Source organism: Drosophila tropicalis, unplaced genomic scaffold (assembly GCF_018151085.1).
Source record: "Drosophila tropicalis isolate 14030-0801.00 unplaced genomic scaffold, ASM1815108v1 contig_573, whole genome shotgun sequence".
NCBI classification, from domain to species: domain Eukaryota; kingdom Metazoa; phylum Arthropoda; class Insecta; order Diptera; family Drosophilidae; genus Drosophila; species Drosophila tropicalis.
The window spans coordinates 3,189,986-3,216,198 of NW_027173049.1; the positions used below are offsets into that span (position 1 = coordinate 3,189,986).

General features: G+C 36.1%; 2 protein-coding genes across 7 annotated transcripts in view; one reads left to right on the forward strand and one right to left on the reverse strand.

Moving 5' to 3' along the window:
• Amph (amphiphysin) overlaps positions 1-26,213 on the reverse strand; it is a 41,451-nt gene that overhangs the window by 2,841 nt on the left and 12,397 nt on the right. For all 4 annotated transcript variants that reach the window (XM_068287604.1, XM_068287605.1, XM_068287606.1 and 1 more), the window contains 6 exons: positions 2,813-2,948; positions 2,551-2,741; positions 2,381-2,485; positions 2,157-2,327; positions 1,984-2,065; positions 1,796-1,918 (listed from right to left, as the gene is read on the reverse strand). In XM_068287604.1, coding sequence (XP_068143705.1) covers positions 1,796-1,918; positions 1,984-2,065; positions 2,157-2,327; positions 2,381-2,485; positions 2,551-2,741; positions 2,813-2,948 — 808 coding nt within the window. The remainder of the gene's footprint in view (positions 1-1,795; positions 1,919-1,983; positions 2,066-2,156; positions 2,328-2,380; positions 2,486-2,550; positions 2,742-2,812; positions 2,949-26,213) is intronic.
• On the forward strand, positions 3,777-8,930 carry LOC137575306 (uncharacterized). Of its 3 annotated transcripts, none has more exons than XM_068287796.1 (7): positions 3,777-5,353; positions 5,445-5,542; positions 6,621-7,177; positions 7,235-7,416; positions 7,815-8,314; positions 8,371-8,694; positions 8,756-8,930. In XM_068287796.1, exons 3-6 carry the CDS (start codon positions 6,949-6,951, stop codon positions 8,501-8,503), a joined length of 1,044 nt encoding a protein of 347 aa, XP_068143897.1. In that variant the 5' UTR covers positions 3,777-5,353; positions 5,445-5,542; positions 6,621-6,948; the 3' UTR covers positions 8,504-8,694; positions 8,756-8,930. The 3 variants fall into 3 exon arrangements, 2 of the variants coding, with proteins under 2 accessions (XP_068143897.1, XP_068143898.1); XM_068287797.1 differs by having other exon boundaries at positions 3,777-4,398; XR_011032142.1 differs by having other exon boundaries at positions 3,777-5,542; positions 7,093-7,177.

Consider the following 26,213-nt stretch of genomic DNA (forward strand, 5'->3'; position numbering starts at 1 on the left):
AAATATCAAACATAAAGAAAAGAAAAAAACAAAAATAATAAAAACGTAAATACATGCATTAAAAAAAGAATACAAAAAAAAAGGTATAAACAAAATATTTTGCACATGCAACATTTATGTACATAAATGCGCTTTAAGAACATTATTTATGTATGTATATGTATATACATATGCTCTAACCCTACATAGATGACATAACCTCCTGTAATATACAAGGGTGCTACAGAAATCAATGATTTAATTTTTTCGAACATTGTTGGTTGGTTTTGATAGGATTGTCATTGTGTATCAATTAATTTTACCTGCATTTAATTATTATTTGAGAAATGGAAAATTAAAGAAGTGTTTAAAGCCCAAAAAAGGCAAATTTTTAAACAATTTTTGTGAAGAACTGAATAATCTGGGACTATTTGTGTTATATAGAAGTTGTTAATTGATATTTTAAGTATCATTGGTAAAATTTTGAATTATATATACATATACATATATTTCGATTTGTGGCAGCGAAAAAAGGGTTTGTGAGCCCGATACTGAGTTACAGAATTATTCAAACAAAAAAAATGTAATTGCTTTTAAAAGCTAAAGGATGTCCCCTTTTTAGTTTTGGCACGGTTTCAAGACAGAAGTTCGTTTTTTGGCCAAATTTTTCACTAAATTTTAATTATTAAAAATAATAATAACCAGAGGGCCCGGGCTAACTTCGACCGCGTTAAAGTTTGTATACCCTTGCAACTTTTTTGGTAACTCTTTCCTTACCTATTAGCCATCAATGTGGAAGAACGTTTTATCTAAAAAGGCTTATGTTTGCGAAAGAATGGCCTACAATCATAGGAAATAACGAAGATATTGATCAAAGTCACTGTTTTCCAGCGATCGTTCCTATGAGAGCTATATGATATAGTTACCCGATCTTTATCAAATTCGACACAGTCATTAACAGATATGTATATTAAATTAAGTAATTTGAAAACAATCACGTTAAAAGTAACGAAGTTATTTACAGATTTCACTGTTTTCGCCCGATCGTTCCTATGCGAGCTATATGATATAGTCGCCCGATCTTGATCAAATTTGGCACAGTCGTTTATAAGCGTAATAAACTCTCTAATATTAAGTTTCACGATAATAACATAGAAAATAACATAGTTATTGAGAAAAGTCACTGTTCGTGACTTTGGGGTTTGTATGGGAGCTATATGGTATAGTGGTCCGATCCGGCTGAATCCAAGATATACAACCCCTGCAGTATATACAAGCCTACAAAATTTCAGCTCTGTAGCTCTTACGGTCTAGGAGGAGTTTCCGTTGATCCAGACGGACGGACGGACGGACATGGCTAGTTGAACACGGCTCGTCGTGCTGATCGGAGATACTTCGTTCTATGCGTTGCACACTTCTGACCAAAATTAATATACCCTTTTTGCAAGGGTATAAAAAAAAGCTTCGTTACGATCTGCTTATTTTTGTGTAAATTTTTTCTGATCGGTTTTACCGCTAAAGTGCTCATTGACTTGGAAAATGCTTTTCGTCAGAAAATCGACTTAATAAAAACTTTATAAGTTCCATGCAAAAGACTATTTATCAGCACATCAGTAAGCGGATTGAAAATCGCTCAAAATGTCAGTCTGTGGCATCTAGATTTTAGCCTTCTTATAATTGAGCAATAAGTTATTTTTTATTATTTTTTTGTTCATTAAGTTAAACAAGGAAAAAAAAAAAAAAAAAGTTGTCTAAGAACAAAAGCAATGTAAATAAAGCAGTTATGTATTAAACAAAATTTTTTGTTTGGACTTACGGCTGTTGGCCCCATCGCCGTTTGTGGTGATTTGATTCTGATAGTTCTGGCTATTATTGGGATTGGAGTTACTTAATTTGTTTACAGGCAATTGAGCTGGGCTGGAAGCCCTAACAACATTGGCTGCAACAAAAAACTTGAATTTTAAAAAACAAAAGGTAGTTATAATTATCAATTTGTTTTATTACCTGTTTGCTTGCGTAGTGTATTTGATCCACGTTGGGATTCAGTTGCCAATTTATCAACGATTGCTTCAAGCTCCGAGTAGATCTACAAGGCAAAAAAAAATAACATAATCCATAATCAAATTTATAATTTTTATTTTTAGTCTAATTTTTTCGAGCAGCATTTGACTTTGTACCTTGGCTGTTTCATTGTGAAAAACTTGTTCCGTGGCAAAGAGGGTCTGCAAGTTGGTAACCAGAAATAATATCCTTGAATCGTATAGTGCTGGCAGCTCGTCATGCAGTTCAGTATTTAATATTTCATAGGTGCGTCTAGCCTCCTCTAGCTGTTCACGGCCTTTCGTTAACTAAGGTGAGAGTATAAATTGAACGCATAGAAAATATTTAAAAATATACTTACCTTAATATCATCCTTTCGCTTATTAGCATTGGCCTGAAGATTTTGAAACGAGTGACGTTGGCCATCGTAGTCAATTAGTTTACGATTGCGTTTTTCTACCTTTTTCTGTTAAAGTAAATTATATCTCTCACAATTTTTTCAGAATTAATGGGGTGTTTCGTGAGCCTTACCTTCATTTCTGGAAATTGTCCGGTATAAGTGTTAAGCGGAATCAGCACTTGATCACCTAGTTTATGTGCAAAATCTTGCCACAGACTCTCCGAGGCTGCTGTTTGTGCTTGCAGCGCGTCATAACCAGTCCATTGTGGCTCATAGACTTCACCAACAGCCTCCATCAAAGATTTCGAAGCAGATTGTGCAGCTAATAGAGTACAAAAAAATACAATTTTTAATAAATTTTAGGTGTAATTGATTTAGATTTTTTATACATACCACGAATACATCTAATATAATTATTAAATTCTTTTTGCAATCTGTTTGCACTTGCTTGTTGTCGATTGAAATTGTTTAAGTGATCATCTAGAATATCATCGGCTGTGCGATCTACCTTGCCCAAGTTTTGTAGAATCTGCAAATGAATTATTTAACATATAAATTTTTCACCATACTATGCGATCGTATCTCATTAAGTATATATTAGAGAGCTGCATGAATGTCAAAAAAGGCACATTCGAATTAACAACGCTCGAAATGAGTTGAATTGAATTGAATGCGAAACGTCATGAATTTGAGTGAGTGAAAGCGCTCGCGAAAGACTCGGTCGTACGACATTTAACCGACAATAGACGAATTGAATGAGTGCGAATGCCGAAAAATTTTCAACGCCAAATGAATTCATTCGAATGCCAACAACAATTTTTTTTTGGCTTTGTCATGCTTGAAGCAGAAGAAGAAAAAGGGAAAATGCAAAACAAAATTTTTGTTTTTATATTTATTATTTTATTATATATGTATGTATACATTATATTCTAATTATAATTAAATTAATGTATGTTAGACTGTTTTCCATTATGCCTGCCACAACTGTCTCCAACGAAATGAACGATGCTCAAAATGTGTGTGCTACAAATAGAATAATTCGAGTGTGTTCGGCATTTCCAAAGTTTTCACTCGGCTTTACGCTTCATTCTATCGAATTCACTCGAGTGAGTGACTTTGGTTATGAGTTCCAGCACACAACAACATTCATTCACATTTAATTCATTGTGTGCGCCTCACTCACTCAATTCAATTCAATTCGAATGAATTCATTTCAGCGTACGTTGTGAGTGAAGCCATGCAGCTCTTTAGTATATATGTATATACATGTATCTAAGGTGGCAATAACACATGCACCGACTGCGTGGCATCTCTAAAGAGGTGGCAGGCTTTTCGCTTGGAGGTTGCCATGTTGTGGGGGAGTTCGGCGTCAGTAGCAGAAGTCGTCAGTTGTCGGTCGGAATTAAGATGCCAGTCGAATTAAGTCGCAAGTTGTCAGTTGCTTAAAGTTGTGTAAAGCCGATAGAAAGTTGTAAAATTTAAATATCCAAAACTAAATGTAAACTTATTACAATGAAACTACACATTAATCTACATTTGGGGGCTCAACCCAAAGCATCGTGAAAATTGTAAAATTCGAAGAAAATTGCATCATCCAAAGAGCACATATGTATGTACATATGTATGTACATACATATGTACATAAGTGCCAATATGAGCGACGAAGAGGGAGACACCAGCAAGCAAAATCAGTCTGAACCGGTGTATAACAAAATAGAATGCAGCGAAAATGTTACTCAAGGTCGCGGTCTAGGAATGAACGAGATGAAGAATCAGAGTTTGCAGCAGATCATCCAGTTGTTAACACAAAATATACAGGCGGACGAAGTTACTCAGAATGCACGAAACGAACCAAAAATTGCAGCAGATAATTTTTCCGAAATTGTACCTGAATTCGATGGGCAATCCGTCCCTGTGGAACATTGGTTTGTAAACTTCGAGCAGAATGCAAGAGCATATGAGCTAACGGAGAAACAAAAGTAAGTTCAAGCACGAAGTAAGATGACTAAAACGGCACAGTTGTTTCTAGAATCCACTTTTGTAAGTTCGTACGACCAGTTAAAGGCCGCGCTAATAGCAGAATTTCGTCGTACAATGCAAAGCGCAGAAATTCATAAGAAGTTAAAAGAGAGAAAGAAGAAAAGAGATGAAAGCTTCCACTACTACATTTTAAATATGAAGAAGATTGCTATGCTTGGTAAAGTAGATATGGACTCAGTTATTGGATACATAGTGGATGGCCTAGACATAAAAAATGAATACAAATTTAATATGTATGGGTGTGAAACATAGTACGAGCTAAAGGAAAAATACGACATATATGAGTGTATATATGGAAGCGAGATGCAATACAAGCAGCACGGCGTCAGACACAGTGACAGCTAAAACTACATGTCGACTGCAAAAATAAATAGTTGTTTTTATTGTGGCTCGACTGAGCATGTTCGAAAAAATTGCGATGTTGAAACAAAGTGCTTCAAGTGTAATGCTTTTGGGCACATTTCGAAAAATTGCCCAGAGATACAGAACGTCATGCAGATTGTCAAAGACGAGAGGCGCATAAAAAGCATTATGAGTAATCAAATCCATATCCTTTGATGGTTGACACGGGCTCCGATGTGTTTATTATATGTCGCTCAACGTTCAATAAAATTCAAAATGTCATCTTGAAGAATTGATATTCAGAGCTTCGTGGCTTGCACTTCTTATTGGTGAAGATGAGGTACAACAGAAATTTATGGTGGTACCCAACGGTCACATTGCCTATGAGGGTTTACTCGGATTCGACTTTTTGTCAAAATTTTGCTACGAATTGAATGGAGAGGGCTAAGTTTTTATCGACGGTGTTAGCGCGACCGAATAGCGCTGAAACATACAAGCTAAGTATATATACAGTGTTGGAAGAAATAATAGAAACGGCAACAGGGTGAAATGGTATATTAAAGTCGCCAAAATGTATATAAAAGGCAGAATGAAGCTTCTCCGACCCTATAAAGTATATTCTTTTTTCTTCTTTCTTGATCAGGATCAACAGCCGAGTCGATCTAGCCATAACCATCTGTCCGTCCGTCTGTATGAACACGCAGATCTCGGAGGCTATAGGAGCTAGAGCCACCAAATTCGGTATGTATACACGTGTAGTATGTAAATGTATAGAGTTAATTGCAATTTTGGCCACGCCCCCTTACGCGCCAGGAATCACATAACTATTTTTCTTAAAAAGTATAACAGCTAGAGACATCAAATTTGGTTTATATACTCGTTTAGTTAGCGCGCAGAAACTAATTGTTGAAACTGTTTGCCACGCCCCCCTTCCGCCTCCCGGAATTCACATAAAACTGATTTTCTTAAAAACTATGACAGCTACCGACATCAAATTTGGTATGTAGACTAGCTTCATAGACGCGCAGAAATTTTGCCACGCCCACTTTCGCCCCCGCAAATTAAACAAAACTGATTTTTCCAAAAACTAACAAAGCTAAAGTCACCAAATTTAGAATGTACACTGGCTTAGTATGCGCGCAGAGTATATATATTTTCATATTTTGCCACGCCCACTTCCGCCTCCATAATTTAGAAAAAAACGATTTCCTGGTCTAGTTTTTTGACTATCGCATTCAAATTCGGCAAACTAATTAATCTTATCTATTTCTACCAAACTACTAAATTTGAAATTAGAAACATGCAAAATATGCGTATGAACGTATTTTACTACGCGGTCCATAAGGGCAGAATTGGCCGTGGCTAGTGGCGGCGCTAGAGTGCTCGTGTGTTTGCAGAGTGAGCGAGATAGCACATAGTATGAGGCATGTAAAAACAATTTAATAGACATATGTACATTTGGTTTTCAAAATTTGAAATATTTGTTTCACCTGGTGTACTTCATTATACCCTTGCAGAGGGTTTTAGAAAATTGGTCAGATGTCAAGAGATATCGGGCTGAAATTTTTGTTTCTGTGCTTTGCTTGGTTCGGACTACTATTTCCTATAGCTCCAGAAACAGTGTTGTCATTTCAGCCTTTTTCCGGACAGATCTGTCCTTTTTTTTTTTTTTGGTTTAGCCGGAAGAAATGTTAAACACCCTTTGTCCGGAAATCTGTCCTTTTTTCTTTATTAAGTGCAAAAATTTGTTTATAGCGATGAGTGTTGAAGAAGCGGTCTAATAATCATCGTACCACCATTAAAACTTTAAAAATTGTAGTCGTAGGTTATCGATTTGCGGTATATCGAGCTTTAGCAGTCCCTAATAAAAGTTAACATGCCGAAGGAAGTGTACAAGCAAAAATTTCGCGAAGCGTGGCTAAATTTACCCGATTTTGCAAAGTGGCTGTGCCGCGATCCCAAGGATCCGGGCAAATCGTACTGCAAGTATTGCAAGTGCAGTATAAAATTCTAAAATTGACCATTTGCGAGCACATGTGGCAACAAAAAAACATGAGCATAATGCCCTACCGTTTCCACAAGCGAATAAAATAAAGTTCAAACCACTACCACGAAACGAAACAGCTGAATGAGAGCTTGCATTGGCCATGTTTTTTGCACAGCATGCAGCGATTGCACCCGTGGATCACTTGAGCGAATTGTGCCACAACAAATTTGGCGATTCTGAAATAAAACTTCATCGAACCAAATGCACTAGCCTGATAAAAAATGTTCTCGCCGTACATTTTAAGGAGGATCTTCGAGAAGATGTCGGTAATGCGAAATATAGTTTACTTATCGATAAAACTACGGATATATCCATTACTAAAATTCTAGGTAAGATATATTGTTATAAAGATATCATCTCTGTTAACCAACCGATAATACTTTCAGGAGTTCCTATAATTTACTTCAGTGTTCATCGCCAAGACATGGTGTCATCCTTGTTGTCCCTGATTTCCATTCCGAGCGGAGATGCTTTCACAATCAGCGATAGTATTCGTGCTGAGTTGAATCAGTTTGACCTACCTTTACAAAATTTAATCGGCATTGGAACGGATAATACCAATGTTATGGTGGGTAAAAAAGGAGGGGTATTTGCCGAGTTGAAGAAATTGGTGCCTTCTCTTATATTAGTGAAATGTGTGTGCCATTCTGTACAATTAGCAGTTAACATTGCTGGTAAAAAAATTTTGCCCCGTCACTTGAATTCATTGCTAGCGAAACTTACTCCTGGTTTTGCAAAAGCACCAGTAGGCAAATTGCCTATAGAAATTTGTATCAGTCATAAAATAGCGAGAAGGTGCGGTTTATGTTGTTCAATGGTCTGTGTATCTATATGTCTTAACACTTTGTGTTCGTCGTAGTACTAAAAACTTAAGAATTGATTTCGTAAGAGTCGTTGTGTCAGTAAACAATATTTAAATTTAACGTTTTTTTATGACCAATATATACATATATGTTTTTTCTGAAGGCTCCATTAAAAATTCTGAGAGTTTGCGATACACGATGGCTGTCTATCGAAAGTGCAGTAAGACGTATATTAGAACAATGGGAAGAGCTTAAGCTGCACTTTAACAATGCTGCATTATTAGAAAAATGCCACAAAGCTACGATTCTACGCGACTTGTACAACGATGACGTCAACCAATTGTATCTAATCTTTTTGAAGCCTATTTTGGAGGATATGCAGCGCATAAATAAAACCTTCCAAATGAATAACCCGAACCCGACAAAGCAGTTAGGCGATTTAATGATGAGCATCAACTCTCTTAAATGTAAAATAATTGCTCCGAACGTCGAAATGGATATTCTTGTTGATAATTTTGAAAAATTTATTCAAAGAGATTTGTATTTAGGATACGAGTTCGAATCACATATAAAAAAGAGCAAACAAAATCTTCAAACACATAATGAGATTCGATTAAATTGCACCAATTTTGTGGTTGAACTAATTTCTCAATTAATCCAAAGGTAAGGCCATCCCATTTGACACTAGACCAATATAATTATATTGTATTTCGTTTTAGATTGCCGGACAACTTTAAAACTTTAAAGCATATTGAATTCTTCTCTGCGGAAAACGTTTTGGGGGCATGCAAACCTCCAATAGTTGAACTTTTAGAGCTTTTTAAAGTGAATGGGAGTGATATAATAAAATAATACCATAAAGTTTTGGGCGGAAGTAATTGCCTTTAAGGACGCAGCGGGCAACAACCCATACTTAAATATAGCGACATTCGCTATAAATTTATTGACGCTACCATGGTCAAATGGTGAAATCGAAAGAGTTTTCAGCCAAGTGTCCTTGGTGAAAACTAAATTAAGAAGTCGTCTGCCATTATGACAATAAGGTAAAGTTAAAATCTTCCAGTAAATACTTATACATCTATTTGAAAATTTTTCCATTTTTAGATTTGGACTACGGCGGCATGGCGCCTGCTGCCATAATTACGAGGTACCAGAAAAAATCTTAAAACAGTGGGCACAAGTGAGGTCTACACTGAAGATGATTACATTATAGATAATGTGTTGAGATCTCTTTAAATATTAATTTATACGTATTAAAAGTTCAATTGATAAGCTGAAACATTTTTGTCCTCTTTTCTGTCCTATTTTAAAAATTTTTTATCCTTTTTTCACTTTTTTTTCGCCATCCGTCCTTTTTTTGTGGCTGGCAGTTGGCAACACTGTCCAGAACAAACATTTTCATAAAAATTGGAGTATCGCTATGAAAAACACATATGTGATAATATTGGATATAAAACCCCAGATCCTTTCAGGTCGAACATTGATCTTTAGAAAAAATTAAACATGTGGATCGTTTAAGTCGATATCCCATAGATCTATTGCCGCAACAAAAGGATGCTTACATATAAGCCGTGCTCGAAATCATGAAATCTCAACCCTATCATGACTTCAAACTTAAAGGTGAAATATTGTATAAAGTTGTTGAAGGAAATGATTTGTTGGTTTCACCCAAAGCAATGGAGCGAGAAATAATCACAGATAGTCATAATGTTGGGCACTATGCTCTACAGAAAACAATACATGCCCTTCAACAGTATTTCTGGATTCCACATGTCGAGAACAAAGTAAAACAAATCATAGATAATTGCATTTCTTGTATCATCAGCAATAAGAATCTCGGAAAACAAGAGGGATATCTGCACTGTACTGAAAAAGGGGATAGACCGTTATACACTCTGCATGTTGACCACCTTGGACCAATGGACTCATCTGCAAAACAGTACAAGTTTCGATGATGTAGTCGATGCATTCTTAAAGTTTGCATGGTTTTTCAACACTAAAAGTACAGGAGCTGAAGAAGTTTTAAAAAAACTTGAGGAATAGTTAAACGTTTTTGGACAACCCCAACGGATAGTGAGCGATAGAGGAAGTGCATTCACCTTTATTAACTATATGGAACCAAATGGAATCGAGCACGTATTGACAACAACTGGAGTGGCTAGGGGTAATGGTCAGATAGAGCGAGTAAACAGATATGTATATTCTATCAATGATTTGAAAGTTGTCGGCTGAAGATTCCTCAAAATGGTATAAATGGCTCTAGTCCAAAGAGCTGTAAACTCGCATGTGCACTGCTCAATGAAAAAAAAAACCGTTTCAGTTAATGTTTGAAGTAGAGATGCAGAACAAATCAAATAAAACGACAAAATTTTATCGATGTTGGAGCTGGAGCTTATTGAAAATTTTGAAGACGACAGGATGCAAATGCGTGTGGAAGCAATGAATCAAATAGAACAAGCACAGAAAGTTTATAAGCAGAACCATGACAAAAAACGCAAAGACGATCGTAAATACTAGCTGGGTGACTTAGTCGCAATAAAACGCACTCAGTTTGTTGCTGGTAGAAAACTCGCAAACACTTTTGTTGAACCATATGAAGTGGTTAACATCAAACGCAACAGCCGATACGAGGTGAGAAAAGCTGCTCAGGTAGAAGGTCCCACAACAACGTCAACAAGTTCAGACAATATGAAACTTTGGAAGTCGAGTCCAAAGAAGAGCTATTCTCGTCTGGGTCAGACGACGAGTATCAGGATGACCGACTGTGTGGCATCTCAAAGAGGTGGCAGGCTTTTCGGTTGGAGCTTTCCATGTTGTGGGGAGAGTCGGGCGTCAGTAGCAGAAGTCGTTAGTTGTCGGTCGGAATTAAGTTGTCAGTCGAATTAAGTCGCAAGTCCCACAATAAAGGTAGATCAATAAACTTTGTGTATACTACATAAAGTATATACATATATTCTTGATCAGCACGACAAGACGAGTTAAAATAGCCAATGCGAACTGATCTTAGACCGTTATAGCTACAGTGTTGAAATTTTGTATGATATGAAACAAATTAGTATTTTGATACCAAATGAAAGATAATAAAATAACTTTTCCAAAAAGTATAAACTTGTATGTTGAATTAGCAATTGGAGATAAATAGAACCAATTGGAATTCGAACTTTAAAAAAAAAATTGCCGTACCAATTAATAGTGGTTTGGGTTGTATATCGGATGATTATATCAAATAGCCCCCATAGGAACGATCGGTTTGTTTTTTTCACTTTGACGGCTATAGGTAGGGAAAGAGTAACAAAAAACTTGCAAGGGTATACAAACATTCAAAGTTATTCCCGGCCCTCTGATTATACCCTTGCAAAAATGGTATATTAATTTTGGTCAGAAGTGTGCAACGCATAGAACGAAGCATCTCCGACCATACAAAGTATATATATTCTTGATCAGCACGACGAGACGAGTTCAACTAGCCATGTCCGTCTGTCCGTCCGTCCGTCTAGATCAACGCAAACTCCTAGACCGTAAGAGCTACAGAGCTGAAATTTTGCACGTAGGCTTGTATATACTGCAGGGGTTGTATATCTTGGATTCAGCCGGATCGGACCACTATATCATATAGCTCCCATACAAACCCCAAAGTCACGAACAGTGACTTTAATCAATAACTTCGTTATTTTCTATGTTATTATCGTGAAACTTAATACTAGAGAGTTTATTACGCTTATAAACGACTGTGCCAAATTTGATCAAGATCAGATGACTATATCATATAGCTCCCATAGGAACGATCGGTCGAAAACAGTGACTTTTGTAAATAACTTCGTTACTTTTAACGCGATTGCTTTTAAATTAAACATTTGTTAGTTTAGTATATCTGTTAATGACTGTGCCAAGTTTGATCAAGATCGGGTGAATATATCACATAGCTCCCATAGGAACGATCGGGCAAAAACAGTGACTTTTGTAAATAACTTCGTTACTCTTAACGTGATTGTCTTCAAATTAAACATTTCTTAATTTAATATCTGTTAATGACTGTGTCGAATTTGATAAAGATCGGGTGACTATATCATGTAGCTCCCATAGGAACGATCGCTGGAAAACAGTGACTTTGATCAATATCTTCGTTATTTCCTATGATTGTAGGCCATTCTTTCGCAAACATAAGCCTTTTTAGATAAAACGTTCTTCCACATTGATGGCTAATAGGTAAGGAAAGAGTTACCAAAAAAGTTGCAAGGGTATACAAACTTTGACGCGGTCGAAGTTAGCCCCGGCCCTCTGGTTTTTATGTAATTTTAATTGTCTAAAGCCTGATAAAAACCAAGTATAAATAGATTAATTAAGGTAAGCTGAATTTTTTAAGCTTTCGCACTTTGCTCTTCTATACTGTACATAGATAACAATGTTGACTAATTAATATTTATCCACAATTCAAGATAAGCTGCAAGGCGCAAATAGCAATATATATAACAATAACCATGCATTAATTAAACATCATCATACCTCGAATTTTGATACCAAATTTATATGGGCATTATTTCTTTGTTTTGAGCAATGAGGAAGTAAAATTTCTAGTCACCTTGTACGAGTAAGCTAGAAAACGATTTGTTTTATTCAAAATATTACATACATACATATGTATGTTCTGTTTCTTTTGCTCTCTTACTACTTTATGTACATACATTTGCGGACAAAACTTTACATAAGACTAAGTTTAGCTTGACAAAAGTTTCGATTATGGAGTGTCCTTACAAAAGTCCTTCAAAAACAAAAGGAGTATGTGGAAAATGATGAAACACGTCGGGTTTTGTTACTTTAGGAATAGAAATCTATATTGCATACCAAAAGTATCCACTTACTGACCCTTATTAACACTTTAACTTTTTAAAGTGTTACCTTGACATTTCCATGTGGATTTGTATGTGAAACGAACCTGAAAATGTTTAAAAAGGGGAACTTCATGTATGCGAAGCATAAATATTTCGGCGCACTATTCTATATTTTCCTGAAAATAGGTATTAAAAAAAATAAATATTAAAAATGAAGTAAATAAGTCGATTCGTCGACTTGGGTATGCCATACACCAGGTAAAACAAATTTTTTAAAATTTCGAAAACATACATTTGGTATGTGTATTGTTTTTACATGCTTCATACTATGTGCTATCTCGCTCACCCTACAAACACACGAACACTCTAGCGCTGCCACTAGACAACGGCCAATTTTGGCCTTATGGATCGCTTAGTAAAATTCGTTCATACGCATATTTTGGTAGTTTGATAGAAATAGATAAGATTAATTAATCTGCCGAATTCGAATGCGATAGTCAAAAAACTACAGGAGGAAATTTTTCTAAATAATGGAGGCGGAAGTGGGCGTGGTAAAATATAAAAAGATGTATACTCTTCGCGCATACTAAGCCAGTGTACATACTAACTTTGGTGACTTTAGCTTTGATAGTTTTTGATAAAATCAGTTTTGTTTAATTTGCGGGGGCGGAAGTGGGCGTGGCAAAATTTTTAAATTGCCATTATGTGCGCGTCTATTAAGCTAGTCTACATGAAAATTTAATGTCGGTAGCTGTCATAGTTTTTAAGAAAATCAGTTTTATGTAAATTCCGGGGTCGGAAAGGGGCGTGGCAAAAAGTTTGAACAATTAGTTTCTGCGCGCTAACTAAACGAGTATATGTACATACAAACTTAATTTGATGTCCCTAGCTGTACTTTTTAATAAAAACAGTTTTATGTAAATTCCAATTAACTCTATATATTAACATACTACACGGACATGGTTAGATCGACTTGGTTGATCCTGATTATATACTTTATAGGGTGGTCGGAGAAGCTTCCTTCTGCCTGTTACATACATTTTGGCGACTTTAATATACCATTTCACCCTATGTGTGTATGGTATAAAATCCAGAATTTCACTGCATTTGCTTGCTTTTTTAAGTTATTAAAAAGGAAGGATTGCGTCGAGTGTGGGAGCTACTTCATATATTTTTTGCCAATAAATTCCATAGTTTTTTATTTTATTTTTTTTCGAATTGTTTGTCCCAATTATTATGGCATATAAACAATTGAAACAATTTTTTGTTCCAAAATACATAAAATATCTTTGAAATACCATAGTGAATACAAATTTTAGTATCAACTTTACTTGTGCGAAGAATTGTTTGACATACTGTATTTAATTTTCATTGTCGTTCCCCGGAAAAACGCAAAAACTTGGTCGTATGTAGAGTTTTGTCCGCAACTGTACATTGTTCGCCAGCCTTTTTTCACAACTATTCAAAACATACGCTTTAAAAGTGAGTTGCAGATTGAAAATATTTAAAACCAAGCAAAGAGCTGCCCACATAAAATATGAAAAGCGGACATGTTTCAAAACCTTTAATGGAAAGATTGCAGTCCCACGTATGGACTGTGCTCGTTTTGAATTTGCATTTCTGTGATTGTAAATAAAATCGAGAAAAACAACTAGAGAAATTCCATTTTAGATGGCTCATCTGAATTGATTACTTTTTAGAGAAACTCTTGACTCTTCTGTTAGGTTAACTATGTATGTATGTACATACATATGTACATATCACGAGAGGAGAGAGTGGTTATAGAAATTAATTTACATACATACATCCACTAAGTCCCTGCTTAATAGTTAGTCGACTTTCACTATTAAAATTTCAAATTCTTATAAATACCTACATATGCATGTACATATATGTATGTACATATGTATGTATGTGTATGTTACATATGTATATATATATATATATACATATGTATGTATGTACATATATTCATATGTAAGTATGTACATATGTTTAAACATACATACATACATATGTATTTATGTATTTTGGGGGTAATATGATACGTACATCATAACATAAACCAAATGACACAATTGAGACATAAATATTATTTTATTGGGCTTTTTCCTATCTCTTTAGAAAAAAACGTGCATGCTTTCATTTTGGTTATTATCTGACCATGTGTGAATACATACAGTCTGTCAAGAAACACTTTTCACAGTGGAAAAAGCTAAATTTTTTGACTTTATATAAAAAAAATAAGGGGTTTTGTTTAATTTTACTAATTTTTTTCAATTGTTAACTGTTTAATAGTTATTTTTAAATAAAATTATAAAAAACAGAAACAAAAACAATAAGGGTGAAACTTAAAAAACAACAAAAACTTAGATTACACATATTTGACACAGTCAAGAAACTCTTTACACACTTCATATAACTTGTTCTAAATTTAAAATGTAAAACTAACTATAGCTAATTTTGAAAAACTTAGTATTTTGGAGGGCCTTAGCATTATGTACATATTGGAGTCTTCTCTTCATAGAGTTGACCAATGTATATATACACACATACGTTTTTAGACCGAAATTTGTCTGTTATTCTTTTGTATGAATATGTAAATATGTATGTAAGTACATATGTATGTCAGTTTATCTAATGCGAGTTTTTTGTCGCTTGTCAAACAGCATATTTTTAATCATAGCCACCAAGACAGACCGACAATGAGTCAGACATATGTACATACATGTATGTAGACTCTTGTTTGAGAATACCTATGTACATGTATGTACATACTTATATTGCATCTATACATTAATACATATGTACGTACATATAATGTTTGTACGAACACACAATTTTTATATTTTGTATACCCTTGCAGCGGGTATTAAGAAATTGGTCTGGTGTTTGTAACACGCAGAAGGAGATGTTTTCGACCCCATTAGGTATACATACATATATACATATGTATATGTACAGTGAGCCCAAAAAGTATTGGCACACTTCAAATTTTCACCTTTCATCCCATGCAAGTTTTGTTTTATTTGTCGGCACCTCAACATAAAAATGCAATTCTGTATAATATGGCTTAAATTATCTAATTCACAAATTAAAATTCATTTTCCTAGCTTTTTTTCGCAGTTTTCTTTAATAAACTAAACCAGAGGGCCGGGGCTAACTTCGACCGCGTCAAAGTTTGTATACCCTTGCAACTTTTTTGGTAACTCTTTCCTTACCTATTAGCCATCAATGTGGAAGAACGTTTTATCTAAAAAGGCTTATGTTTGCGAAAGAATGGCGAAAGGAATGGTTTTTAGTTTATTTTGATTTTTATACCCTTGCAAAAAGGGTATATTAATTTTGGTCAGAAGTGTGCAACGCATAGAACGAAGCATCTCCGACAATACAAAGTATATTATTCTTGATCAGCACGACGAGACGAGTTTAACTAGCCATGTCCGTCCGTCCGTCCGTCCGTCTGGATCAACGCAAACTCCTCCTAGACAGGGGTTGTATATCTCGGATTCAGCCGGATCGGACCACTATATCATATAGCTCCCATAGGAACGATCGGTCGCAAACAGTGACTTTTGTAAATAACTTCGTTACTTTTATCGCGATTGCTTTCAAATTAAACATTTGTTAGTTTAATATATCTGTTAATAACTGTGCCAAATTTGATCAAGATCAGGCGACTATATAATATAGCTCCCATAGGAACGATCGGTCGAAAACAGTGACTTTTGTAAATAACTTCGTTACTTTTAACGCGATTGCTTTCAAATTAAATATTTCTTTATTTAATATATCTGTTAATGACTGTGCCAAGTTTGATCAAGATCAGATGACTATATCATATAGCTCCCATAGGAACGATCGGTCGAAAACAGTGACTTTTGTAAATAACTTCGTTACTTTTAACACGATTGCTTTCAAATTAAACATTTCTTTATTTAATATATCTGTTAATGACTGTGTCGAATTTGATAAAGATCGGGTGACTATATCATATAGCTCCCATAGGAACTATCGGTGGAAAACAGTGACTATGATCAATATCTTCGTTATTTCCTACGATTGTAGGAAACATAAGCCTTTTTATATAAAACGTTCTTCCACATTGATGGCTAATAGGTAATGAAAGAGTTACCAAAAAAGTTGCAAGGGTATACAAACCTTGACGCGGTCGAAGTTAGCCCGAAGTTGGCAGTCCAACACATTTTTCCACACATAAAACTTACACACACATAGACCTCACGTTTATCTCCTCTAATCTGCATCCACACTGCAATTGGGAAGTTTTACCCGACTTATACAGCAGCGATCACTTCCCAGTCAAAACTGAAATACTAAATCAGTTTCATTTTGAAAAGTCTAAATTCTCCCCAAAATTCAAAATTGATTTAGCCAATTGGGAATTGTTCCGTTTAAACTATAATACCCACACCTCTTTCACACAAAATGCAGACATTCAACTGCAAGTCTCCCAAATTACCAAATCAATGCGGATGGCGGCAAATAAGGCAATTCCACAGACCAAACCCCACACATTTAAAAGAAAAATAATTTGGTGGAATAAAAATCTGGGAGATCTTCGGGATAAAAAGCAAAAATTGTGGCAAACCTATAAATACAAAATGACAGATGCTAACCTCATAGCTTACAAAAGAGCAAATGCGTTCTTTAAGCGTGCAGTTAAAGAAGCCAAACGTGAGAGCCTCGGTGCCTTCACATCCAATATTTCTCCCCAATCCTCCTCCAAAAAAGTCTGGCGCGACATTAAATCCCTGGTGGGAGACCCCCTCCCCAGCTTAAGTGTATCAGAGCTAATAATACATTAATAACGGCACCCTTAGAAATATCGAACATATTTGCCACAACTTGGTCAAAGTATTCCGAGGACTGCAACTTCAACATTCAATACAGGCAACAAAAGGCAGCATCCCTTGAGTATGTTCATGCGCCTGGTAGACTTAGTCTATCTGCTAAACAACTCGAATACGATTTCACAGAATTAGAACTAGAAACTGCCCTAACAAAGGCTAAAGGCAAAACACCAGGTCACGACAGAATCTCGTATCCAATGCTTAAACAACTGCCCGCCACAGGCAAAGCAGACCTTTTAAACCTATACAACAATATATTTTCGGTTGGTCAGTACCCCCACGTGTGGAAATCTGCCATCATTGTACCCATCCCAAAACCAAACAAACCATCTGATGAAGTTGCTAGCTATCGACCCATCTCATTACTTCCATGTATCGGCAAAACATTCGAAAAAATGATCGCCCGTAGACTGTTATGGTACGCTACCAAAAATAAACTGATCAGCTCGAACCAAGTAGGCTTCAAACCCAAACACAGTACGATGGACTCTCTGCTGCACTTGCAGCACTTCGTGTCAGACGCCCTTTCCTCAAGAAATCATGTCACGCTGTTGGCAACTGATTTCGAAAAGGCATTTGATCGCGTGGGAGCCCATACTGTTCTTCAGCAACTCGAACAATGGGGGTGGGTACGAAAGTCTTCAATATAGTGAAAGCTTTTATGTCCCGCCGCACATTTCGAGTCAGGATCAACAACGTACTTTCAAACTATCACAATTTATATACTGGCATTCCCCAAGGATCGCCATTATCGGTTATTCTATTCATTATAGCATTTGAAGAAATCAACAAAATTGTATCTAATCATAAAAAAATTCAATCAATCATGTACGCAGATGATGCCATAATCTTTAGTAAAATCAAGGACTTAAGAAAACTTAACAATATTTTAAAAGATATACTTAAGGAAATATACAACTGGGGTCTGGGCTCTGGTGCAACCCTATCTCCCAGTAAATGTAAAATTTTGCACATTTGTAAAAAAAAAAGATGTACATACTCTAGTTTAAGCTTTAATAACTTTACTATAGAATGCGTCCAGGCTCTTAAGATATTAGGCCTATATTTCGACAAGAGAATGGCATTTAAAAATCACTGTCTGTATCTCAGAGATAACCTTGAAAAAAAACTAAACATTATAAAATATCTTAGCTCCAAACATTCCTTAATAAATACAAATAGTCTTATAAATGTCGCCAGGGCTCTTATACTGGCAAAAATAGATTACGCGTTGCCAATATTCGGCTGGTGCGCAAAGTCACATGTTCGCCTGTTTAAACCAGCCTACCACACAGCGGTTCGTCGCAGTATCAACGCCTTTCCAACATCTTCAATAAAATGCGTCCTAGCAGAAGCGGGTTTGTCAACAATAGAGGACAGAGTTGCAGAAACTACAGCCCTGCTTATCCCGAAAATGTTCTGCTCACCCAACCAGCTCCTTCAAACTGTGGTACGGAAGGCTATAAAACAACGGAGAACTTACCGATACCTCTCCACAATACGCCGATGCGCCGCTCTCTCCAAAGAATGGAACATCGCAACTCCAACAACACCGAAAATCTCCAGCGTCCCTTCATGGCTTCTTAGACAATCCTCCATTAACTGCGCGCTACAGGAATTTCCAAAAAATCACACGAACGGGGAAACTTTCCGCCAACTATTTTATAATGAAACAGCCAAGAAATTTTACGATAATCGAACGTGGATATTCACTGACGCAACAAAATCATCTGAACTCACTGCTTTCGCATGCGTTGACATCAATGGGAAAATTCTATCAGCAGGATCACTACCAGAATACTACTCTGTATTTTCAGCCGAAGCAGAAGCTATTCTGAAAGCCATCGTTTACGCACAAGGCAAAACCGGAAAGTTTACTATATGTACCGATAGCCTATCGACTGTAGAATCTGTCAAGAATATATCTAACACAAACCCAACAATCGTGCAGATACGGGAGAGTTTAATAAAAACCCCTCTAAAACTTAACATATTCTGGGTCCCCAGCCACAGGGGCATTAGGGGCAATGAGTTGGCTGACAATGCAGCAAAAGCAATGTCAAAGTATCCCACAATCATGATACTACCCTCAGCGGAAAAAGATCTGCGAAAAGTTATTCTCAAACAGCTCCACTCTCAAAAAATCGAAATCTGGGCTAACTTTCATCACAGATACAGGAACTGCAACCCAAACTTGGAGAAAGTTAAGTTCCCTATCAACACATCCCGAGCCAAAAACACTATTTTCACCCGCCTCCGGATAGGACACTGCAGTGGCACCCACAGCCATGTATTGTCAGGAGACCCAAAACCGAATTGCCACTTATGTGGTCTAGAACTCTCTACCGTACACCTGCTGGACACCTGCAAAAAATTAGTTAGCATTAGAAAAGCCCATTTTCCAAATATACTACCCTCATCCATTCTACCCTACGTCACAACAATAAATATAAATAAAATATACAAATATTTACAAGACTGTAATTTAACAAATAAGATATAGTCCTACATAGAGCCGAAGGCCTGGTCGCTAGCGCTCTTATTATATACTTAGCTTTAATATTCTTGTGTATTATAGCTAACTTTGTAAAAAAAAAAAAAAAAAAAATATTTACAAAAGTCACTGTTTGCGACAGATCGTTCCTATGGGAGCTAAATGATAAAGTCATCCGATCTTGATCAAATTTGGCACAGTAGTTTATAGGCGTAATAAACTCTCTTATATTAAGTTTCACGATAATAGCGCAGTCACTGTTTGTGACTTTGGGGTTTGTAGGGGAGCTATATGATATAGTGGTCCGATCCGGCTGAATCCGAGATATACAACCCCTGCAGTATATACAAGCCTACATGCAAAATTTCAGCTCTGTAGCTCATACAGTCTAGGAGGAGTTTGCGTTGATCCAGACGGACGGACGGACGGACGGACATGGCTATTTGAACTCGTCTCGTCGTGCTGATTAAGAATGTATACTTTTTATGGTCGGAGATGCTTCGTTCTATGCGTTGCACACTTTTGACCAAAATAAATATACCCTTTTTGCAAGGGTATAATAACAATATTTGCTTTTTGTACATATAGGATAGATTCCAAATAAAAATAGATATAAAAGAGGGCATTATAAAATTGATCAGATGTTTGTAATGCATAGAAGCAGATGTTTCCGGCCCCATAAAGTAAATATGTTCTTGATCAGCATGAGACACAGTTGACAGTCACGGCGCCGTTTATAAGATTTTGGGATGAAATTTTTATACCCTTACAGAGGTATTAAAAAATTGGTCAGATATGTGTAACGCACAAAATAAAAGTGTCAGTAGCGGACCACTATATCATTTAGTACTAAGTAACAAAAATAGGAAACAGATATAGAATAAATATACAATATAAAAATAATATAAAGCGGCTCTGCTCAACTTTTTGAAACAAAATGGTTGTAATTTTTGTCAACTTAAAGGTTCTTTTACCAATTTTAATGACATAGCTTCATGCCGAGATTTTTCTCTCATAAAGACATCTGAATGCAGATACATACATACATACATACATATAGAACAATGATACATACAGAAAAATGAAAAGCCCCTGGTATGAAGATTACGTCGGTGTTTGCTTCATGGAACTAAAACTCTTTCGCTTATCTCTTAGATTTCTTGATGTTGGTAAACAAATTAATTTTTTGATAAGCAAATATCAAAGAAGTTAAATTCGACTATGAATTTTATATACCCTTGCAGTCCTTGACAATAATAATTTTACATGTTCAAAAAAAAATTCATCAATATACAAACAAAACAATTTTACTCTTCATACTACAATTTGTTCTTCTTCTTCCCTCATTCCCTAAGCAAAGCAACGCACGCATACACATACAGTTCATGTAGCGTTGCGTCAATACTATCATCGTAGTAAATTTCATGGGGATACTCCAATTTTTATAAAAATGTTTCTTCTAGAGCTATACGATATAGTGGTCCGATCCTGACAATTTTCATACTTTATCTCACCCGGGTAATAAAAAGCCGCCAAATTACATCGCGATGGCTCTTAAGATGGCTGAGTAAAACGCATACGCACCGACGGACGGACGGACATGGCTATATTGACTCAGCTTCTCATGCTGATCAAGAATATATATACCTTATGGGGTCGGAAACGTCTCCTTCTATGCGTAACAAACATCTGACCAATTTTATAACACCCTCTGCAAGGGTATACAAATGGAATTTTGGTTTCTTATCAGTTGATTTTTAGCCACGAGTGAAGCGAATGGAAATAAATTACACAATGTTATTATACAATTAATTTTTTTTTTTTTTAAACATAATATTCAACTACTGATATCATTCTTCGTCTTATTTCGTATCTTCAAAATGTCTATAATTTAGATAATACATTTTTTCTTTACTTTAATTGGCGCTTGATCGCTAACACCAATTTACATTTACTCAATGTCCCAATATGTTGTGTTAGACATACATAAGCTAACCATCTCATCACGCTTTTGATAAATAACGTTTCTTGCACTAACTTGTGATCGTTTAGCTGATTATACAAGTTGTTATATTTTACCAATACATATTTGTATATACATATATTTATAAAATTACATAGATATTATTGACTGTGCTAAATTTGATCAAGATCTGTTGACGATATCATACAGCTCCCATTACGATCCGTCAAAAACAGTGATGTTTTTGAATAACCTAGTTAGTAATAACCTTGTCAGTTCTATACATATATCTGTTAATGTCTTTGCCAAATTTCATTAAGATCGGGGGACCATATCATATAGCCACCATAGGAACGATCGGTGGAAAACAGTGACTTTCGTCAATAACTTCGTTATTTTCTACTTGTGCTAAGATTGTAGCCCGTTCTTTTGGAAGGAAGGAGTAAGTAAGAGTAACAAGAAACTTGCAAGGTTATACAAAGTTTGACGCGGTCGAAGTTAGACTCGGCCTTCTGGTTTAGTTTAAGATAACTTTGAATGAACGTGCTCAATTTGATCAGAATCGGTAGTTGCATCACAAAGTTGCCAGAGGAACAATCGGTGGTAAACAGTGACTTTGATCAATAACTACGTTATTTTCTAACCTAAGATTCTAGGCAGTCTATATGTAAACAATAGACAATAGAAATGTTTTTTACTTTAACGCCTATAGATATGCAAATGGTAATACGAAAACTTGCAACGGCTTTGTAAAAAGAATTTAATAAAAATTTAAAATATTTTATTCCCTTGTTGCATGGGGACGCAGCAAAACTTTTTATGAAAGCTAAATGGATAGTCTCACTTTATCAGTATTAAACGATTGAATTATGTAATAAAATAGAAAACAAAAACGATCTCAAATACAGTAGCATTGATTGTAAAAGTCTGTCGCAGTATCAGAGCTTTCCGTAGTTTCCCCTTAGGATCTATCAATAAACATGATTTGTTTTCGCGAGTTGCTAAGTGGCTTCAAAGCCCAAATCTAACAATCAGTCATATGACACTTGTCTCTGAAAAAACCGGTTACTTGATGGTATTTTAAGTCAACTCTATGGCTAGGCACAGATATCCAAAAGCAACAACCAGTTTTCTATATACTTTTGTATGTGGTACTGGTATATGGGTAAGCTGTAGATTGCATCTGTGTGTGATTGGCTTGGCCTTTTCGCGCTTTTCTTTCACCCTATAAACATTCGGTTTTTTCATTTACTCAATTTTGCGCGCAAATAAGTTTACTTAATTTAGCTGAAATTAAAAAATTTTAAATGCTAAGTAATAGTTTGAAATGTTGTCTTTCCAAAAAGGCGTGTTAAAGTAAATTTTATTCAAAAGTAAAAAAGAAATAGGATGAAATGATATATTAAAGTCGCCAAAACGTATGTAACAGTCAGAAGGAAGCTTTTCCGACTTCATAAAGTATATACATATATTCTTGGTTAGTATCAACAGCCCAGTCGATCTAACCATGTCCGTCTATCCGTCCGTATGAACGGCTATAAAAGATAGAGTGGTATGTAGACTCGTGTAGTATGTAAATTTTTGCCACGCACCTTTTTGCCCCCGCAATTTAAAACCAGAGGGCCTCAAATACAGTAGCTTCGACCACGTCAAAGTTTGTATACCCTTGCAACTTTTTTGGTAAATCTTTCCTTACCTAATAGCCATCAATGTGGAAGAACGTTTTATCTAAAAAGGCTTATGTTTGCGAAAGAATAGCCAGCAATAATAGGAAATAACGAAAATATTGATCATAGTCACTGTGTCGACTGATCGTTCCTATGGGAGCTATATGATATAGTCACCCGATCTTGATCAAATTTGGCACAGTCATTAACAGATACATTAAACTAACAAATGTTTCATTTGAAAGCAATCGCGTTAAGAGTGACGAAGTTATTTACAAAAGTCACTGTTTTCGACCGATCGTTCCTATATGATATAGTCACCCGATCTTGATCGAATTTGGCACAGTCATTAACCATTGGCTGGTGGGGGCGATAGGGTGCGCGTATGCTTGAGTGAGAGAGCTACTCAGTTATGCTTGTAGAAAGCACTTGACCAGATTTTAGATTTTAGATGTTGCATGGTATTCTTAAGACGGCGAGACGACTCACTTCTTTCATTTCATATAAAAAAAAAAACAACTTATAAAAGAAACAATGGCTTAAAATAGCACCAAATTATTATTTAGTATTTGGTATGGTAAGCATTATTTGTTAAGGTATCGCTTAAGCGCTTTGGCATATTATTAACATTTTTGTATACCCTTGCAGAGGGTATTATAAAATTGGTCAGATGTTCTTAACGCACAGAAGGAGACCCTATAAAGTATATATATTCTTGATCAGCACGAAAGCTGAGTCGATATATGTAGATATGGCCGTCTGTCCGTCCGTCGATTCGTATGCGTTTTACTCAGCCGTCTTAAGAGCTATTGGAATGAAACTTGGGCTACTTATAACACGGGTGAGATAAAGTATGAAAATCATCAGGATCGGACCACTATGTCATATAGTTCTAGAAGAAACATAGGTAAAAAATTGGAGTATCGCTATGAAATTTACATATACATATGATAGTATTGGATATAAAACCTCCCAAAGTTTGAATCTGATCGGATAAATTTCTAAATTACAGTCAATGTAAATCGGCTGTGCTCCCAGCGCTGCCTACTACGTCATTCGCCATAAACAGAGCACATGCACACACACATAAAATGCATGTGAATGCGTGCGTTGCTTTGCTTAGGGAATAAGGGAAGAAGAAGACAACATTTTAGCGAAAAAAGTAATATACAAAAGTTTGTGTATTGATGAATTGAATTGCAGAAAAAGAATATAAACTTCGGCATAGCCGAAGTTACCTTCTTTGATTTTTATACCCTTGCAAAAAGTGTACATTAATTTTGGTCAGAAGTGTGCAACGCATAGAAGCAAGCATCTCCGATCATATATATTCTTGATCAGCACGACGAGACAAGTTCAAATAGCCATGTCCGTCCGACCGTCTGTCCGTCCGTCTGGATCAGCGCAAACTTCTCCTAGACCGTAAGAGCTACAGCATGTAGGTTTGTATATACTGCAATGGTTGTATATCTCGGATTCAGCCGGATCGGACCACTTTATCATATAGCTCGCATACAAACGGAAAAGTCACGAACAGTGATCTTCAGATCTATTATCGTGAAATTTAATATTAGTAAGCTTGTTACACTTATGTATAAACGACTCTGCCAAATTTGATCAAGATTGCGTAACTATATCGTATAGCTCCCATAGGAACGATCTGTCGAAAACAGTGACTCCGATTAATAACTTCGTTTTTTCTTATATAAGCCGTTTCGGAAACATTAGACTTTCAAGGAACCCTTTAAAACGTTTTTCACACTTTGAAGACCATAGGTAAGGAAGGTGTAACAAAAAACTTGCAAGGGTATAAAAACTTTGACGCGGTCGAAGTTAGCCCCCGCCCTCTTTAGCTGCCGACTACTTTAAATTGGTTCATAATTCCATCTATAAAAACAAGCACTCCAACTGCATGAGAGGAGATGCAGCCCCAAACAATGACATGACCTTCGCCGTGTTTCACAGTTGGCTCCAAATGTTTTTTTGAAGCTCGGAGTAAGGCTTTCGCCATATTATGGTCTTTTTAAATAGACAAGACCAAATGTCTTTTAAATTCTTTTTACATGCCTCATTGGATATACTATATTGCTCACACATAAGCACTCTAGCTATCCTATCCTACGGCCACCTCGGCCCTTTTGGATCGACTAGAACAGCCCTTCAGTACCGGTCGCCGAAAATTCCTCTGAAAGTCCGAGGCGATTTCTCAGATGTCGCCTCGGACATTCAGGGCACATGCCATACCAATTTGCGGCGACATTTAGCATTGCATGGCCTAGCGTCTCGGACATTCTATCGATTTTTCGGCGACATGGTCGCCGGAATATCCCCTGAAGACGAATAACAAAGTCGCTCGTGTGTTCAACGGAACTCCATGTCGACGGAACGTCCCAGCAAAATTTCCCAGCGAAATTATACATAGCTCGGATTTACAATCGACATTGCGGCGACGTTGTCGATCGAATATCCCCGCATTTTCCCAAAAATAAATAAAAACTTGATTTGATTTGGTTTTTTAACACGCTTTAATTTTTATTAAATAACATATGTATACATTCAAATTTGTTTATTTTTATTCTTTAATATATTACATTATATTTACATTTTTCTTACGTTTTTTATTGCTTTACTTCTTTTGGCTTGTGCCAACCAATGTCTTAGCACATTCTCCGCCGGCTCATCAATCCGGTATGCAGTTTACGTTAGTTTTGCTAGATCTACAACTTCTTTAAAGAGTT